Raw genomic sequence first — 20811 nt, 5'->3', positions numbered from 1 at the left:
TTATTTTGTCTAGAAGGGCAAAGGCACACCTTCTTTTGATGGAGCCTGTTTCCTTCTCATCTGTGGAAAAGTGACTTGGCTAAGACTTTCTTCTATCCAAATCTGGTAGGTAGCACTCTATTCTCCTCAGGAACATTCTACATTCATGTAACTTAAGTACATTTTCATAGTTAAAATTTGATTTTGCTCTATCAACTAAGAAAGTTACAGATAATGTAGGATAAAACCAAGCTGCTTCAGGTATCTCATGGATGTTAATGAGGTATCTTCCACAGGTGAGTCCTGAACAGTAGGACCCAACTCTGTCTCTCCTTACCCTCTCTAATAACAAAGCTAGATGTCTTTAGAGACCTCTGACCCATAGCACTCTGCTTTTGATATAGAGATTTAAAAGTGTGATGATTAAGCTTTCCAAGGCCATTTCCACATGCTCTTCTATTTTATAACTCTAAAACTCACTGATATCCCTCATGTTAATGGGTTCACACTTTAAAGAGAAAAATAACTTCATTGTAGATTTATGTGTGAAAAGAATTTGTGTGTCACCTTTAGACAGGGTCACATATAAGTTCACAAGTCTTTCATTTCTCTCAGTTTCTTTGAAACTGGGAGACGTTTGGGTTGTCTTGCTTTCTATTTCTGGGCAATTATGCTCATGAAGTATATTCCCCAGTCTTTTGGTCTATCTATCTATCTATCTATCTATCTATCTATCTATCTATCTACCTACCTACCTACCTACCTATCTATCTATCTATCTATCTATCTATCTATCTATCTATCTATCTATCTATCTATCTATAATCTATCTGATATCTAACTACCATCTATCTATCTATCTATCTATCTATCTATCTATCTATCTATCTATCTATCTATCAATCATCTATCTATAATTTATCTTTCTCTCTGTTATCTATCATCTGTCTGTCTGTCTATCTATCTATCTATCTATCTATCTATCTATCTATCTATCTATCCATCTATCCATCCATTCAGCAGGGAATTCTTCAGTTTGGAGGAAATCGCTAACCAACACCTGTGACAAACTCCACATTATGTTAAAAGTGAAAGGTTTCTTTTTTTTTTTTTTCCTTTTTTTTTTTTTTTTTTTTGCACTGAGATATCTTAAAAGTGGGGTGAGGAAAATGTCTTCATTTTGTCCAGTATAGACTGACTCCTTCTCTCTCAACTTTTATTCTCAAAGTAAGTTCATGATTATTGCTTTTAATCACAAATCAACATAATTTAACATTGTTTTTAAAATACAAGTTTTCTTTGTAGTCCTAATAAACCAAGCATGGCAATGGGTTGGCCACACATGGGCTGCTGCTGCCTCAAGTTATAAGCTATGCCCATTCCTGTGGGTGCCCCATGTACACTCACCTTTATTTGTTTTAGACTCAGGATCAATCTGCCAGAGGAGAGATATCAAATGGAGGCTGTGCCACAGTGAGAAACTCATTTCAAAGAAGTATGAGCTTTTAAATTACCCAAACATTTGGGTCAGGGAGAAGTGAAAATCCAAGGAATTAGAACTTTAACTAAGTACTAAATATTAAACTTAAATTTTGAGGCTCATTTAAGAACAGCAAAGGGCTTGCTAAGATTTATGTTGAAATAATTAACTTAATTTCACATATGGCAAAATGCTAATTAGAATTAAAATTACTGCATGTGGAAAGGCAGTTATCAAGATAGATGCCTTGCCTTGTCCATTAGTCTTTTTTTTTTCTGGCAAAAACCACAAAAATCCAGGTAGTACAGGGAAGGCAAATCTAAGTTTGATGAATTCTAGCCATGGTTTGTTTCAGACAACCAAATAGACTTCAGAATTATCCACTAATAATAGACATTTCAAGGAGAAACAAGACCTTTTCCTGATGATACTACTTAAGATTGAGGATGAAAGCTCAGAAAGTATTGGAGGACACACCTGAGAGCAGAGGTAAGACCACCACTTGTGCTCCAAGGGACCCACCTGCTGTCCTCTGTACATAGGAAACAAGGAGCAGTCTGGGACAGGATCCTTCTAGTTTCCAACTGTGCCTGGAGCTGACTGAGTACCACAGCTCCCTGTACCCAAATCCCGTGGTGGGGGAGAAAGCCGGACTCTCAGAAGTGCAGATAATCGCGACAGCTCAGGGGAGACAAACCACTTCTGCATACATTACAGGCCCAAGAGGAATCCACATGGAGCCCTCTGGACACAGGAACTTAGGAGGAGTCAGGGATAAAAGCCTGCACCCAGAGCTGAAAGCTAGTCTCCAGGATGCTGACAAACCTGAGAGCAGAGGAAAGACCACCACTTCTGCTCCAAGGAACTCGCCTAGAGCCATCAGGATATCAGAACCCAGAAACAATCTGGGATAGGATCCTTTTGTTTTCTCCTGTACCAGAGCTGACCCAGTCCCACAGCTCTCTGTACCCAAACTCCATGGTGGAGAAAGCAGGACTCTCAGAACTGCAGACAGTCCTGAGAGCTCAGGAGAGATCACCACTTCTGCACACATTCCTGGCCCAAGAACAACCCTCTAGGAGCCCTTTGGACACAGGAACTGAGGAGCAGTCAGAGACAGGATCCTTCTGGTTTCTGCCTGCAACCAGAGCTGACCCTGTGACACAGCTCTCTGTACCCGGATCTCCTTTGAAGAAAACCAGCCTCTGTGCTGAAACAGATTTACAAGAGGGTCAAGTCAGTGTCAGAGACAGCAAGACCAGCTAAAACCAGAGATAACAAGATGATGAGAGGCAAGGATAAGAACCTAAGCAACAGAAACTAAGACTACTTGGCAATGTCAGAGCCCAATTCTCCTACCAAAGCAAATACTGGATATCCAAACACACTGGAAAAGCAAGATTTGTATTTAAAATCACATCTCATGATAATGATAGAAGACTTTCAGAAGGACATAAATAACTCCTTTAAATAAATACAGGACAACACAGGCAAACAAGTAAAAGCCCTTAAAGAGGAAACATAAAAATCCCTTAAAGAATTACAGGAAAACACAACTAAACAGGTGAAGGAATTGAACAAAACCATCCAGGATCTAAAAATGGAAGCAAAAACAATAAAGAAATCACAAAGTGACACAAACCTGGAGAGAGAAAACCTAGGAAAGAGATCAGGAGTCATAGACACAAGTATCACCAACAGAATACAAGAGATAGAAGAGAGAAACTCAGGGGCAGAAGATACCATAGAAAACATTGACACAATCTGCAAGGAAAATGTAAAACGCAAAAAGCTCCTAACCCAAAACATCCAGGAAATCTAGGACACAATGAGAAGATCAAACCGAAGGATAATTGGTACAAAAGAGAGCAAAGATTCCCAACTTAATGGGCCCATAAATGTCTTCAACAAAATTACAGAAGAAAACTTCCCTAACCTAAAAAAAGAGATGCCCATAAACATTCAAGAAGCCTACAGAACTTCAAATAGATTGGACTAGAAAAGAAACTCATCCCGTCACATAATAGTCAAAACACCAAATGCACAAAACAAAGAAAGAATATTAAAAGCAGTAAGGTTAAAAGGTCAAGTAACATATACAGGCAGACCTATCAGAATTACACCAGACTTCTCATCAGAGACTGTGAAAGCCAGAAGATCTTGGGCAGATGTCATACAGACCCTAAGACAACACAAATGACAGCCCAGCTTACTATATTCAGTAAAAACTCTTAATTAACATGGATGACAAAACAAAGATATTCCATGACAAAAAAAAATTTACACAATATCTTTCTCTAAATCCAGCCCTACAAAGGATAATAGATGAAAAACTCCAACACAAGGAGGGAAACTATACTCTAGAAAGTAATCTTCTTGTAAGACACCCAAAAAGAGAGAGTCACACAAACATAATTCCACCTCTAAGAACAAAAATAACTGGAAACAACAATCACTATTCCTTAATACCTCATAACATCAATGGACTCAATTCCCCAATAAAAAGACATATACTAGCAGACTGGATATGTAAAGAGGGCCCAGCATTTTGCTGCATATAGGAAATACACCTCAGTGACAAAGACTAACACTACCTCAGACTTAAAAGCTAGAGAACAATTTTCCAAGAAAATGGTCCCAAGAAACAAGCCGAGATAGTTATTCTAATATCAAAGAATATTAACTTTCAGCCAAAAGTTATCAAAAAAGATAAGGAAGGACACTTCATATTCACCAAAGAAAAAAATCCACCAAGATAAACTCTCAATCCTAAATATCAATGCTCCAAATGCAAGGGCACCTACATTCATAAGAGAAATTTTACTGAAGCTCAAAGCACACACTGTACCACACACAGTAATAGTGGGAGACTTCAACACCCCACTCTCAGCAATGGACAGATCATGGAAACAGAAACTAAACAGAGACATAGAGAAACTAACAGAAGATATGAACCAAATGGATTTACAGATACATATAAAACATTTCACCTAAAAGAAAGAAGTTATCTTCTTCTCAGCACCTCATGGTACCTATCTAAAATTGACCACATAATCAGTCACAAAACAGGCCTCAACAGATACAAGAAGATTGTATCATATGAGATCATCCTATCAGGTCACCATGGACTAAGGCTGATCTTCAATAACAACAAAAATGTCAGAAAGTCCAGATACACATAGAAGTTGACCAATTCTCTACTCAATGATTACTCAGTCAAGGAAGAAATAAAGAAATTAAAGACGTTTTGCAATTTAATGAAAAGGAAGGCATAACATACCCAAAATTATGGGACAGAATGAAAGCAGTGCTAAGAGCGAAACTAATGGCTCTGAGTGCCTCTGAAAAGAAACTGAAGATAGCATACACTAGCAGTTTGTCAGAACATCTAAAAGCTCTAGAACAAAAGAAGCAAATACACCCAAGAGGAGTAGACTGTAGGAAATAATCACACTCAGGGCTGAAATCAACCAAGTAGAAACAAAAAGAACTATACAAAGAACGAACAAAACCAGGAGCTGGTTTGCTGAGATTATCAACAAGATAGATAAACCCTTAGCCAGACTAACCAGAGGGCACAGAGAGTGTATCCAAATTAACAAAGTCAGAAATGAAAAGGGAGACATAACAACAGAAACTGAAGAAATTTAAAAAAATCACCTGATACTACTATAAAAGCCTATATTTAACAAAACTGGAAAATTTGAATGAAATGGACAATTTTCTAGACAGATACCAGGTGCTAAGGTTAAATCAGGATCAGATAAACCATCTAAACAACCCCATAACTCCTAAAGAAATAGAAACACTTAAAAAAAAAAAAAGCCCAGGACCAGGTGCGTTTAGTGCAGAATTCTATCAGACTTTCATACAAGACCTAACACCAATACTGTCCAATCTATTTCACAAAATAGAAACAGAAGAAACATTACCCAATTCCTTCTATGAAGCTACAATTACACTTTACCTAAACCACACAAAGATCCAACAAAGAAAGAGAACTTTAGACCAATTTCCCTTATAAATATTGATGCAAAATCACTCAATAAAATTCTTTCAAACTGAATCTAAGAACATATCAAAACAATCTTCCATCATGATCAAGTAGGCGTCATCCCAGGGATGCAGGGAAGATCAATATACAGAAATCCATCAACATAACCCACTATATAAGCAAACTAAAAGAAAAAAACTCACATGATCATTTCATTAGATGCTGACAAAGCATTTGACAAAATTCAACAGCCCTTCATGTTAAAAGTCTTAGAAATATCAGGAATTCAATGCCCATATCTAAACATAGTAAAGGTAATATACAGCAAACCAGTAGCCGACATCAAACTGAATGGAGAGAATCTTGAAGCAATCCCACTAAAATCAGAGACTAAACAAGGCTGCCCACTCTCTCACTAATTCAATAGAGTACTCGAAGGCCTAGCCAGAGCAATCAGACAACAAACAGAGGTCAAAGTAATACAAATTAGAAAGGAAGAAGTCAAAATATTACTATTTGCAGATGATATAATAGTATACTTAAGTGACCCCAAAAGTTCCATCAGAGAACTACTAAGCCTGATAAACAACTTGAACAATGTGGCTGGGTATAAAGTTAATTCAAATTAGTGGCCTTCCTCTACTCAAAAGATAAATAGTCTGAGAAAGAAATTAGGGAAATGATACCCTTCACAATAGTCACAAATAACATAAAATACCTCAGTGTGACTCTAACCAAGCAAGTCACAGATCTTTATGACAAGAACTTCAAGTCTCTGAAGAAAGAAGTTGAAGAAAATATCAGAAGATGGAAAGATCTCCCATGCTCGTGGATTGGCAGGATTAATATAGTAAAAATGGCCATCTTGCCAAAAGCAATCTACAGATTCAATGCAATCCCCATCAAAATTCCAACTCAATTCTTCATAGAGTTAGAAAGAGCAATTTGCAAACTCATTTGGAATAACAAAAAACCCAGGACAGTGAAAACTAACCTAAACAATAGAGGACTTCTGGGAGGAATCACCATTTCTCACCTCAAGCAGTATTACAGAGCGATTGTGATAAAAATGCATGGTATTGGTACAGAAGGCAGGTAGATCAGTGGAATCAGATTGAAGACCCAGAAATAAACCCACAAACCTATGGTCACTTGATCTTTGACAAAGGAGCTAAAACCATCCAGTGGAAGAAAGAAAGCATTTTCAACATATGGTGCTGCTTCAACTGGAGGTCAGTATGTACAAGGATGCAAATCAATCCATTCTTATCACCCTGAACAAAGCTCAGGTCCAAGTGGATCAAGAACCTCCACATAAAACCAGATACACTCAAACTAATAGGAGAAAAAGTGGGGAAGAGCCTCAAACACCTGGTCACTGGGGAAAATTTTCTGAACAGAACACCAATCGCTTATGCTCTAAGATCCAGAATTGACAAATGGGACCTCATAAAACTGTAAAGCTTCTGTAAGGCAAAGGACACTGTCATTAGGACAAAACAGTAACTAACAGATTGGGAAAAGATCTTTGCCAATCCTACATCAGATAGAGGGCTAATATCCAATATTTACCAAAAAAACTCAAGAAGTTAGACTCCAGAGAACCAAATAACCCTATTAAAAAATGGGGTACAGAGCTAAACAAAGAATTCTCAGCTGAGGAATATCAAATGACTGAAAAGTACCTAAAAACATGTTCAACATCCTAGTCACCAGGAAAACATAAATCCAAACAACCCTGAGGTTCCACCTCATACCAGTCAGAATGGCTCTAAGATCAAAATATTCAGGTAATAACAGATGCTGGCAAGGATTTGGAGAAAGAGGAAAAGTTTTACATTTTCGGTAGGATTGCAAGCTGGTACAACCACTGTGGAAATCAGTTTGGAGGTTTCTCAGAAAATTGGACATAGTACCACCTGAGGACGCAGCTATACTATTCCAGTTCATATAAGTAAAAGATGCTCCAACATATAACAAAGGCACATGCTCCACTATATTCATAGTAGTCTTATTTATAAAGCCAGAAGCTGGAAAGAACCCAGATGTCCCTTGATAGAGAAGTGGATACAGAAAATATGGTACATTTATACAATGGATTACTACTCAGCTATTAAAAATAATGACTTCATGAAATTCTTAGGCAAATGGATGTAACTAAAAAATATCATCCTGAGTGAGGTAACCCAACCACAAAAAACAAAACAAAACAAAACAAAAAAACAAAACAACAACAACAACAACAAAAAAACAAAAAACCACACATGGTATGTACTCACTGATAAGTGGATATTAGCCCAATAGTTCGAATTACCGAAGATACAATCCACAGACCACATGAAGCTCAAGAAGAAGGATGGCCAATGTGGGGAAGCTTCAGTCCTTCTTAAAATGGGGAACAAAATATACAAAGGAGGAGATAGGGAGACAAACTTTGGAGCAGAGACAGAAGGAACGGTCATTTAGAGACTGCAAAACCTGGGATATACAGCCCAAATACTTACAGCCACCAAACTCAGACAATATTGTGATGCCAAGAAGTACATGCTGATAGGAGCCTGATATAGCTGCCTCCTGAGAGGTTCTGACAGAGCATGAGAAATACAAAGGTGAATGCTCATAGCCAACCAGTAAACTGAGAATGGGGTCCCCATTGGAGGAGTTAGAGAAAGGATTGAAGGAGCTAAAGGGGTTTGCAACACCATAAGAGCAACAATACCAACCAACCAGAGCTCCCAAGAACTAAACCACCATCCAAAAAGTACACATGGACAGACCCATGGCTCCAGCTGCATATGTAGCAGAGAATGGCATTGTTGGGCACTAAAGGGAGGAGAAGTCCTTGATCCTGCCAAGGCTGGATCCCCCAATGTAGGGGAATCTCAGAGCTGGGAGGCCAGAAGGAGTGGGTTGTTGGGTGTGGGAAAGGGGATAACATTTGAAATATAAATAAAAAGTCCCATAAAAAGAATAAGGAAATATTGGGGACAGTGGTATCTACTGACAAGGACCAGTACATCCAGGTCCTTAGAGGAGCAAGTGAGAAATTAGTAATTTCAGCTCTCCTCAGTCAGCAGTATTCTCTTCAGCAGTACTCTGTTTCAACACAGAGAGAGACAGAGGGAGACAGAGAGAGAGAGAGAGACAGAGAGACAGAAAGACATTAAGAAATAGAGCCAGAAGGGGATAGAGAGGGATGAAGTTCAGTAGTAGATAGAGAGTGTGGTTAGCCTGGGAACAGTCCCTGAGATTTGACTTCTATACCAAAAAATATTTAAAAATAAATTAAATTAGAGCAAAAAGAAAAAGAATGTCACATCTTCTTGGTGTTACTCTATTGGTCTCTGTGTTACTTTTAAAAAAACTGTGTGTGTATGTGTGTGTTTCAGTGTGTATGTATGTCAGTGTGTGAGTATGTGTGTCAGTAGATGTGTATGTTCTCAGTGTGTGTATCTGTCAGTGTGTACAATGTGTGTCAGTGTGTGTGTGTGTGTCAGTGTGTGTGTGTGTGTGTGTGTGTGTGTGTGTGTGTGAGACATGTGCCAATGCTCATCTGTGGAGATTAAGTAATCAGTCCTCCCCTTCCACTCTGGGTTTGGGAATTGAACTTAGGTCTCTAGGCTTACTCTGAGAACACTTATACCCATTGAACCATCTCTCAGGCCCTTAGTTACTTTGAATTCATTTGCTCTTTGCCTTATAAACAAAATAGAATTTATAAGAAAGGGATAATAAACATTTAAATGTTATCAGTACACCACCAAACTAAACCAAATCATATTTTATTCAAAAGGAATCGTTCGTTGCTTATGTTTTTCAAATAATATTAAGTAAGGTCATAGGTTCATTCATGTTTACCTTATTATGTTTTTTATAACTCGCCCAAATCTAAAAATTATTTTTGCATGTATCAGATATTGTCTAATAAATGTAGAATGATATCTAAATATTGTTTTTATCTACTAAGTCTCTGGATTATTAGTAAATTTTTCTTTGATGACTTTCTAACTATGAGTATTATTTCCTAATCAGTATTGAATTTTTAAGGAACAAAGCAACAGTTCAGAACTCTACAGTCTTTCCTAGTATACAAAGTTATTTGTGTTGGAGGACTACAAAAATCCAAGGTTTCTCTCCTACCTCTACCCCTCCAGCTTCCCTCTGAGCACCATGCTCATCTGCCTAAGACCCCACAGGCTTTTCAGATGGCACACTTGTGGGACCAAGGAACCGTCTGCTTATTTGTTCTACCCATTTCTCATTTCATGTTTTGTTCCTCTGCCAAGTAATGGGGTGATAGCAGGTATTCAATCAGACCCCAGATCAAAATTTTGGGTGTTTGCTAAAACTTTGACATGCATTTCTCAGTCATAATTAATGTTAATTTATTGAGTAATTCCATAGATTCTCTTTTTCTATGTCTGTCCTCTGCACTGAACAGCCAAGGCTAATGACTTAGTTCAGGCCCCACACACCTCTAGCCTGCGCTGTTGCAAAAGAATGCTTCTGATTTCTAAACCCTCTTTCTATTTGTACCATCAATTGAGATATTATTAGAATGCCACTTAATATACCATTACCTTACCTAGAATCCTCTTATAGCTATTTATAGCCTTCCACATGAAGTTCAAACACTTTACTTTGGCCCACAAGGTTCCTCCTTTTCAAATTTTATTGTTTCTTCAGCATTATCTCCCATCTTTCCTTGAATACATATTGGAACAATGTTCCCATGGGCAGGCTTGGAACATGCCCAGCAGACCTTTCCTTTACTCTCTTCTCCACACCTTTCCTGTATGAAGGGTCTTTTCCAGCTCTTCTTGGCTCATTACTACCAATACTTCAGAGTCTGTCTTGAGTCTTGCCTCCTTGAGCAGCCTCTTCTGCTCAGTCTGATTTCTAAGCCAGGTGAGAAGAAACATATTTAACTCAGGACACCAGGCTTTCAGGACAGTATTACCCTCATTGCTGGTAAGCTGATGATAGAGCTGGTTTTGCCTGATGGACAGTGAAGAACTACTGAGAAGGGATGTGTTGTGAATCTTATCCTGGCATATGGTAAATGATGACTGAGTCAAATGAGTTGTTTTTGTTTTTGTTTTTGTTTTGCAATTGGGTCTTTTGAAGTAGCCTGGCTGTCATAAAACTCACTATGTAGACCTGGCTGGTCTCAAACTCAGAGTTCCACCTGCTTCTCACTCCTGAGTACTGGGATGAAAGAAAAGCATATGACACCAGGCTTAGCTAACTGCATTTTATTTAAGTGATGAAATACATATCATAGAATTCTCTGGCTTAACTTTGTGTCCAAGTGCTGTCAGTATGATAAAATTAGGAGGTGAGGCATCTCAATGGAGGAAGCACCTCCCAGATGAATAGAATTCATGGCCTTATGGAAGTCTTCAGGTGTCTGACACACGATGACATTGTTTATCCCCCTGGAAGATGCAGCCCTCCCAAGACAATGGAATGCATTATTATCCTGGAGTATTGACTTCCCAGTCTCTGAAACTGAGACACCCTTGAGTGTCTGGTTCTTTTGTGATAGCTGCATAGATGGACTAAGACGTTTGACTTAGATGTCAGCCATTCAATTCTCATCTGGTGATTTGCACATTTGGGACATAGAAGATGAAGGTGGAAAATTCAAGGAACAAGAAAACAGAGTTGAGCAGAAGATGTAGAGATGGAATTTAACCATAGTAAGCCAATCTCGAGTAATTTCTGTATGCCTGTAAAGGCAGTCCAGCCATTGCCATTCCCCAACTTCTGATGTGTCCATCAGTGTTTCCACAATTGTCATTATCTATAGATTGTTTGTCCGATTCATGAACTATTAATGATTTAAATATCAGGCAAGATATTATTCAAAATGTTTTCTGTTTGGCTGACTTGTATGCAATCACTGCATATTGTAAGTACTTTATTTCCCAGAACTACCACGCACGGTGATTTTGTGTCTTTATGTGGGTGTTCTGAGTATAACTGTTGGCATCTGGGCAGGAGAAGGCTGTAAAGACAAGACTGTGGTAACTTCTAGTAGAAAAAAAAGACAAGTGGGTATTCTACATAAGGGTTCATGGAACTGACAATGAGCATCAGACTTTCAACTTTTTGAGACACTTTCTCAACTACAGGTCACCCACTTAGCTTGATGTAATGATAACTCACTTTTTAAAATGTAAAATTCTTCTGAGAGATATTCAGTAGACAACAGCTATCCAGGAAACCTGAGTTAAACATGCTTCTCACCTGGCTACTCTTCCCCGAAGGTCTCCAACTCCTTGTATGTGTTTGATGTTTAGATCCTGCACTGCAAAATTAGTTCCTGTGGCCACCTGGTCTCGGATTCTTATTTGGTCTTCTAGGAGCTGTAATTTTGAGGTAAGATCATCATTAGTTTCCAAATAATCGTGATAAAAGAACATCACTGAAATCCATATAAAACTAGTTAAACAGATGGAATGAGAAAGAGGGATAGAGAAAGAAAAGAGAGACACAGAGACAGAGAGACAGAGAGAAAAACACAAAGACACACACACACAGAGGGGGGAGGGAGGGAGGGAGGGAGGGAGGGAGAGAAAGAGAGAGAGAGAGAGAGAGAGAGAGAGAGAGAGAGAGAGAGAGAGAGAGAATTGAATTTTTGAATTTTGATGTAAGTGGGGGAAGCTGATGCAATTCAGTTCAATGCCAGGGGAAGTGAGCTCTCAATAATTTTTGAACATTAGCCAGAACACCAGGCTTTTATCTCTTGATTTAAAAATATTGGCATCTACTATGTCAGTCTGTATGGCAGTTCTTCAGCAGGTTGGGAACAGTTCCTTAAGATTCAGCTGTATCAGTCTTGGGCATGTACCCAAAGAACTCTGTATCCTAGCACAGAGACACCTGCTCATCCATGGTCATTGCTCCTCTATTCATGATAGCCAAAAAGAGGAAACCACCTAGATGTTCACCAACAGATGAATGGGTAATGAATATGTGGAACCTTTACAAAATGGAATATTGTTCAGGTGTTAAATAAACAAAATCATAAAATTCTCAGGTAAATAGAGGGAGTCAACTCGGACCCCAAAAGACAAATATGTGTGTGTTCTCTTACATGTGGAGAGTTTGTAAATGCTCAATAGTCATGTGATAATTCATATAACCCAGTTTAGGGGTAGAGAAGGGGTCTAGAGAGTCTAGGAAAAATCTCTCACTGACACAGGACTGTTAAGTATAAAGGAGGCAAGTAGGGTTAGGAAGGGAATATAGGGGAAGTACAAATAATGCTAGGGGACATTTGAGGGTCCTATGGACACCCAGTAGTATGGAAGCTTCTTAATATATATATGGAAGAAGTACAAAAGGAGTTACCAAATAATGGAGGAGACAAAACCCAAGCTAGACATCATTTTGAAGAGGGTGTACTCTCATTTTATGGTGATTATGAAAAACTTATGTCATATATTCTTTCAGATTACATCCCTAATTAGTCACATCTAAACTGTATCCTGGCGTTTCCCTATAGTACCAAGTTGGTGTGCTGGGAATAGTGCTTTTACAACCATTTCACACCAAATTGTAACAATTAACTTAAAAAATGAAAAAAAGTATGCCTACCTATTAAAACTCATGTTTTAGTTGACAAACACCTTTAGTGTACACTGATACACAAAACATTTAGTTGAGAAAAAAAAAGTACAGTACTTTGGAAAAACCAAGTTTGAGTTTGGTTACATCTGAACAATGCCTGAACTGTGCTTAAATTTGATGAACTTTACAAATCAAAAGGAGTTTTAAAAAGTGAGTGCTAGGAATGAAAAAGACCATCTATATACATTTTTCCCATTTCTTAATCTGGTGGACTAGGAAAATTGAGGAGCACAGAAAACCTGAATATCAGACACAGACTAGAGGAGGACTCTGGGCGAGGATGGTCAGTTTTCTGTAAGGCCATGGCCACCTCATGTCCTTGAGTATATGGGCAGCACAAACTGGACTCAAATAGGGTTCAAACTTTTTTTTTTAAATTTGAAATTGTGTTTTTTTTTTTAATTTATTTCAGAGATACCACTTCATGCCCAAATAATTTGTCCATTTTGCTTTATCTTGCTGTCTTTCCAATGAGAGACTTTGCAGGCATATGAAATTTGCAATACTTCCTAAAAATACACACCATATATTTACTTACTTACTTACTTACTTACTTACTTACTTACTTACTTATTTACTTACTTAACTGGCTTTATGCAGCTACTCTGCTCTGCTTTGTATCTGTTAAGATATAAAAGGGAAGCCCCTAGATATTCTTTTTTTTTTTTTTAATTAACTTGAGTATTTCTTATTTACATTTCGAGTGTTATTCCCTTTCCCGGTATCCGGGCAAACATCCCCCTCCACCTCCCCTTCCTTATGGGTGTTCCCCTCACCATCCTCCCCCCCCTTGCCGCCCTCCCCCCCACAATCTAGTTCACTGGGGGTTCAGTCTTAGCAGGACCCAGGGCTTCCCTTCCACTGGTGCTCTTACTAGGATATTCATTGCTACCTATGACTTCAGAGTCCAGGGTCAGTCCATGTATAATCTTTAGGTAGTGGCTTAGTCCCTGGAAGCTCTGGTTTCTTGGCATTGTTGTACATATGGGGTCTCGAGCCCCTTTAAGCTCTTCCAGTTCTTTCTCTGATTCTCAATTCAATGGTTTGCTGCTGGCATTCGCCTCTGTGTTTACTGTATTCTGGCTGTGTCTCTCGGGAGAGATCTACATCCGGCTCCTGTTGGCCTGCACTTCTTTGCTTCATCCATCTTGTCTAATTGGGTGGCTGTATATGCATGGGCCACATGTGGGGCAGGCTCTGAATGGGTGTCCCTTCAGTCTCTGTTTTAATCTTTGCCTCTCTCTTCCCTGCCAAGGGTATTCTTGTTCCCCTTTTAAAGCAGGAGTGAAGCATTCACATTTTGATCATCCGTCTTGAGTTTCATGTGTTCTAGGCATCTAGGGTAATTCAAGCATTTGGGCCACTTATCAATTAGGGCATACCATGTGTGTTTTTCTGTGATTGGGTTACCTCACTCAGGATGATATTTTCCAGTTCCAACCATTTGCCTACGAATTTCATAAAGTCATTGTTTTTGATAGCTGAGTAATATTCCATTGTGTAGATGTACCACATTTTCTGTATCCATTCCTCTGTTGAAAGGCATCTGGGTTCTTTCCAGCTTCTGGCTATTATAAATAAGGCTGCTATGAACAAAGTAGAGCACGTGTCTCTTTTATATGTTGGGGCATCTTGTGTGTATATGCCCAAGAGAGGTATAGCTGGATCCTCAGGCAGTTTAATGTCCAATTTTCTGAGGAACCTCCAGACTGATTTCCAAAATGGTTGTACCGGTCTGCAATCCCACCAACAATGGAGGAGTGTTCCTCTTTCTCCTCATCCTCGTCAGCATCTACTGTCACCTGAGTTTTTGATCTTAGCCATTCTCACTGGTGTGAGGTGAAATCTCAGGGTTGTTTTGATTTGCATTTCCCTTATGACTAGAGATGCTGAACATTTCTTTAGGTGCTTCTCAGCCATTTGGCATTCCTCAGCTGTGAATTCTTTATTTAGCTCTGAACCCCATTTTTAATAGGGTTATTTGTTTTCCTGCAGTCTAACTTCATGAGTTCTTTGTATATTTTGGATATAAGCCCTCTATCAGTTGTAGGATTGGTAAAGATCTTTTCCCAATCTGTTGGTTGCTGTTTTGTCCTAACCACAGTGTCCTTTGCCTTACAGAAGCTTTGCAGTTTTATGAGATCCCATTTGTCGATTCTTGATCTTAGAGCATAAGCCATTGGTGTTTTGTTCAGGAAATTTTTCCAGTGCCCATGTGTTCGAGATGCTTCCCCACTTTTTCTTCTATTAGTTTGAGTGTATCTGGTTTAATGTGGAGGTCCTTGATCCACTTGGGCTTAAGCTTTGTACAGGGTGATAAGCATGGATCGATCTGCATTCTTCTACATGTTGACCTCGAGTTGAACCAGCACCATTTGCTGAAAATGCTATCTTTTTTTCCATTTGATAGTTTTGGCTCCTTTGTCAAAAATCAAGTGCCCATAGGTGTGTGGGTTCATTTCTGGGTCTTCAATTCTGTTCCATTGGTCTATCTGTCTGTCTCTGTACCAATACCATGCAGTTTTTATCACTATTGATCTGTAATACTGCTTGAGTTCAGGGATAGTGATTCCCCCTGAAGTCCTTTTATTGTTGAGGATAGTTTTAGCTATCCTGGGTTTTTTGTTAGTCCAGATGAATTTTGCAAATTGTTCTGTCTAACTCTTTTGAAGAATTGGATTGGTATTTTGATGGGGATGGCATTGAATCTGTAGATCGCTTTTGGTAAAATGGCCATTTTTACTATATTCATCCTGCCAATCCATGAGCATGGGAGATCTTTCCATCTTCTGAGGACTTCTTCAATTTCTTTCTTCAGAGTCTTGAAGTTCTTATTGTACAAATCTTTTACTTGCTTGGTTAAAGTCACACCTAGGTACTTTATGTTATTTGGGTCTATTATGAAGGGTGTCGTTTCCCTAATTTCTTTCTCGGCTTGTTTCTCTTTTGTGTAGAGGAAGGCTACTGATTTATTTGAGTTAATTTTATACCCAGCCACTTTGCTGAAGTTGTTTATCAGCTTTAGTAGTTCTCTGGTGGAACTTTTGGGATCACTTAAATATACTATCATATCATCTGCAAATAGTGATATTTTGACTTCTTCTTTTCCGATCTGTATCCCCTTGATCTCCTTTTGTTGTCTGATTGCTCTGGCTAGAACTTCAAGAACTATATTGAATAAGTAGGGAGAGAGTGGGCAGCCTTGTCTAGTCCCTGATTTTAGTGAGATTGCTTCAAGTTTCTCTCCATTTAGTTTAATGTTAGCTACTGGTTTGCTGTATATGGCTTTTACTATGTTTAGGTATGGGCCTTGAATTCCTATTCTTTCCAGGACTTTTATCATGAAGGGGTGTTGAATTTTGTCAAATGCTTTCTCAGCATCTAATGAAATGATCATGTGGTTTTGTTCTTTCAGTTTGTTTCTATAATGGATCACGTTGATGGTTTAATATACGTATATTAAACCATCCCTGCATGCCTGGGATGAAGCCTACTTGATCATGGTGGATGATTGTTTTGATGTGCTCTTGGATTCGGTTTGCCAGAATTTTATTGCGTATTTTTGCATCGATATTCATAAGCGAAATTGGTCTGAAGTTCTCTTTCTTTGTTGGGTCTTTGTGTGGTTTAGGTATAAGAGTAATTGTGGCTTCATAGAAGGAATTCGGTAGTGCTCCATCTGTTTCAATTTTGTGGAATAGTTTGGATAATATTGGTACGAGGTCTTCTATGAAGGTCTGATAGAATTTTGCACTAAACCCATCTGGACCTGGGCTCTTTTTGGTTGGGAGACCTTTAATGACTGCTTCTATTTCCTTAGGAGTTATGGGGTTGTTTAACTGGTTTATCTGTTCCTCATTTAACTTCGGTACCTGGTATCTGTCTAGGAAATTGTCCATTTCCTACAAATTTTCTAGATTTGTTGAATATAGGCTTTTGTAGTAGGATCTGATGATTTTTGAATTTCCTCTGAATCTGTAGTTATGTCTCCCTTTTCATTTCTGATTTTGTTAATTTGGACACACTCTCTGTGTCCTCTCGTTAGTCTGGCTAAGGGTTTATCTATCTTGTTGATTTTCTCAAAGAACCAACTTTTGGTTCTGTTGATTCTTTCTATGGTCCTTTTGTTTCTACTTGGTTGATTTCAGCTCTGAGTTTGATTATTTCCTGCCTTCTACTTCTCCTGGGTGTATTTGCTTCTTTTTGTTCTAGAGCTTTTAGGTGTGCTGTCAAGCTGCTGACATATGCTCTTTCCTGTTTCTTTCTGCAGGCACTCAGAGTTATGAGTTTTCCTCTTAGCACAGCTTTCGTTGTGTCCCATAAGTTTGGGTATGTTGTACCTTCATTTTCATTAAATTCTAAAAAGACTTTAATTTCTTTCTTTATTTCTTCCTTGACCGGGTTATCATTGAGTAGAGCATTGTTCAATTTCCACGTATATGTGGGCATTCTTCCCTTATTGTTATTGAAGACCAGTTTTAGGCCGTGGTGGTCTGATAGCAGGCATGGGATTATTTCTATCTTTCTGTACCTGTTGAGGCCCGTTTTTTGACCAATTATATGGTCAATTTTGGAGAAAGTACCATGAGGAGCTGAGAAGAAGGTATATCCTTTTGCTTTAGGATAGAATGTTCTATAAATATCTGTTAAGTCCATTTGGTCCATGACTTCTCTTAGTCTGTCTATGTCTCTGTTTAATTTCTGTTTCCATGATCTGTCCATTGATGAGAGTGGGGTGTTGAAATCTCCTACTATTATTGTGTGAGGTGCAATGTGTGTTTTGAGCTTTAGTAAGGTTTCTTTTACATATGTAGGTGCCCTTGTATTTGGGGCATAGATATTTAGGATTGAGAGTTCATCTTGGTGGGTTTTTCCTTTGATGAATATGAAGTTTCCTTCCTTATCTTTTTTGATGACTTTTAGTTGAAAATTGATTTTATTTGATATTAGAATGGCTACTCCAGCTTGCTTCTTCTGACCATTTGCTTGGAAAGTTGTTTTCCAGCCTTTCATCTGAGGTAGTTTCTGTCTTTGTCTCTGAGGTGTGTTTCCTGTAGGCAGCAGAATGCAGGGTCCTCGTTGCATATCCAGTTTGTTTTTATGTCTTTTTATTGGGGAGTTGAGGCCACTGATGTTGAGAGATATTAAGGAATAGTGATTATTGCTTCCTGCTGTATTCATATTTGGATATGAGGTTATGTTTGTGTGCTTTTCTTCTCTTTGTTTTGTTGCCAAGATGATTAGTTTCTTGCTTCTTCTAGGTTATAGCTTGCCTCCTATGTTGGGCTTCACCATTTATTATCCTTTGTAGTGCTGGATTTGTAGAAAGATATTGTGTAAATTTGGTTTTGTCATGGAATATCTTGGTTTCTCCATCTATGTTAATTGAGAGTTTTACAGGATACAGTAACCTGGGCTGGCAATTGTGTTCTCTTAGGGTCTGTATGACATCTGTCCAGGATCTTCTGGCTGTCATAGTTTCTGGCGAAAAGTCTGGTGTAATTCTGATAGGTCTGCCTTTATATGTTACTTGACCTTTTTCCCTTACTGCTTTTAATATTCTTTCTTTATATTGTGCATTTGGTGTTTTGACTATTATGTGACAGGAGGTGTTTCTTTTCTGGTCCAATCTATTTGGAATTCTGTAGGCTTCTTGTATGCCTATGGGTATCTCTTTTTTTAGGTTAGGGAAGTTTTCTTCTATGATTTTGTTGAAGATGTTTACTGGTCCTTTGAGCTGGGAGTCTTCACTCTCTTCTATACCTATTATCCTTAGGTTTGATCTTCTCATTGAGTCCTGGATTTCCTGTATGTTTTGGACCAGTAGCTTTTCCCGCTTTACATTATCTTTGACAGTTGAGTCAATGATTTCTATGGAATCTTCTGCTCCTGAGATTCTGTCTTCCACCTCTTGTATTCTGTTGGTGAAGCTCGTATCTACAGCTCCTTGTCTCTTCTTTTGGTTTTCTATATCCAGGGTTGTTTCCATGTGTTATTTCTTGATTGCTTCTATTTCCATTTTTAATTCCTTCAACTGTTTGATTGTGTTTTCTTGGAATTCTTTCAGGATTTTTGTGACTCCTCTCTATGGGCTTCTACTTGTTTATTTATGATTTCCTGGAATTCTTTCAGTGATTTTTGTGACTCCTCTCTATGGGCTTCTACTTGTTTATTTATGATTTCCTGGAATTCTTTCAGGGATTTTTGCGATTCCTCTCTGTAGGCTTCTACTTGTTCTCTAAGGGAGTTCTTCACGTCTTTCTTGAAGTCCTCCAGCATCATGATCAAATATGATTTTGAAACTAGATCTTGCTTTTCTGGTGTGTTTGGATATTCCGTGTTTGCTTTGGTGGGAGAATTGGGCTCCGATGATGCCATGTAGTCTTGGTTTCTGTTGCTTGTGTTCCTGCACTTGCCTCTCGCCATCAGATTATCTCTAGTGTTACTTTGTTCTGCTATTTCTGACAGTAGCTAGACTGTCCTATAAGCCTGTGTGTCAGGAGTGCTGTAGACCTGTTTTCCTGTTTTCTTTCAGCCAGTTATGGGGACAGAGTGTTCTGCTTTCGGGCGTGTAGTTTTTCCTATCTACAGGTCTTCAGCTGTTCCTGTGGGCCTGTGTCTGGTGTTCACCAGGCAGGTCACTTGCAGCAGAAAAGTTGGTCTTACCTGTGGTCCTGAGGCTCAAGTTTGCTCGTGGGGTGCTGCCTACGAGCTCTCCGCGGCAGCAGCAACCAGGAAGATCTGCGCTGCCCTTTCCGGGAGCCTCCATGCACCAGGGTTCCAGATGGCGTTTGGTGTTTTCCTCTGGCGTCAGAGATGTGTGCAGAGTGCAGTCTCCTCTGGTTTCCCAGTCGTGTCTGCCTCTCTGTAGGTTTAGCTCTCCCTCCCACCGGTTTCGAACTTTTTTAAAAGGAGGTCAAAACGTTGTCATGGGATGAAGAAGGGGAGTGGATGTGGGAAGATGTGTATGGAGATATGAGTGAATCAAAATTGATTACATGTATGAAACTGAAAATTTAATAAAATAGTGTGTATGTTTTCAAGGGTAAGCATTAAAGCATCTTCTAGTGATGTCTTTTACATTGCTTTTCCTTCAGTAAAGGCCAGAGATGAGCCAAAGGTGTTGTGTATACCTTTAATCCATTATGAATCCCAGTACTTTTGAGACAGAGGCAGGGGGATTTCTGTGAGTTTGAGGCCAGCTTGTTCTACATATTAAGTTCTAGGACAGTCAGAGTGACATAGTGAGACTGTCTCAAAAAAAAAAAAAACCCAAAAATCCAAACAAACAAACAAACAAACAAAGAAACCCAACTAACCAACTGACCAATATCACAGGAAAGGAATCAGCTCTGCTCAATATGGAGTATTTTCTAAGATAAAACCAAGTAAATCAGTAAAGTGATGACATTGCAATCTCAGCGCCATGTAGCATTGTCCTGTATTATAACATAGCAACATATTGAAGACTTCTGTAACCCTGGGAAAGCAATAGTTACACTAAGACATGGGTGTTCATGTGTGTATATGTGCGTGTGTGTGTGTGTGTGTGTGTGTGTGTGTGTGTGTGTGTGTGGTACACATTAGGGCAGGACCATGACAAAAGGTATCAGTATTTTTGGTTAGTTTTTCGTTGCCCTGCAGAATACTTAAATGTCTAACTTTATATAAAATCATGTAAATGCACTTTAAAAACAATTAAGCTATAAAAGCACAAGGA

The 20811-nt window shown here is 38.8% G+C and overlaps 1 protein-coding gene across 1 annotated transcript in view; it reads right to left on the bottom strand.

Moving 5' to 3' along the window:
- Positions 1 to 20811, bottom strand: part of Fam81b (family with sequence similarity 81 member B) — a 98643-nt gene that overhangs the window by 43279 nt on the left and 34553 nt on the right. Inside the window, exon 5 of the mRNA XM_032899113.1 lies at positions 11706 to 11824. Within this exon, the coding sequence (XP_032755004.1) occupies positions 11706 to 11824 (119 nt within the window). The remainder of the gene's footprint in view (positions 1 to 11705; positions 11825 to 20811) is intronic.

Source organism: Rattus rattus, chromosome 3 (assembly GCF_011064425.1).
Source record: "Rattus rattus isolate New Zealand chromosome 3, Rrattus_CSIRO_v1, whole genome shotgun sequence".
Taxonomy (NCBI): Eukaryota; Metazoa; Chordata; class Mammalia; order Rodentia; family Muridae; genus Rattus; species Rattus rattus.
Note: the sequence above shows the minus strand (reverse complement) of the source record. Positions and strands in the feature narration are given on the sequence as shown.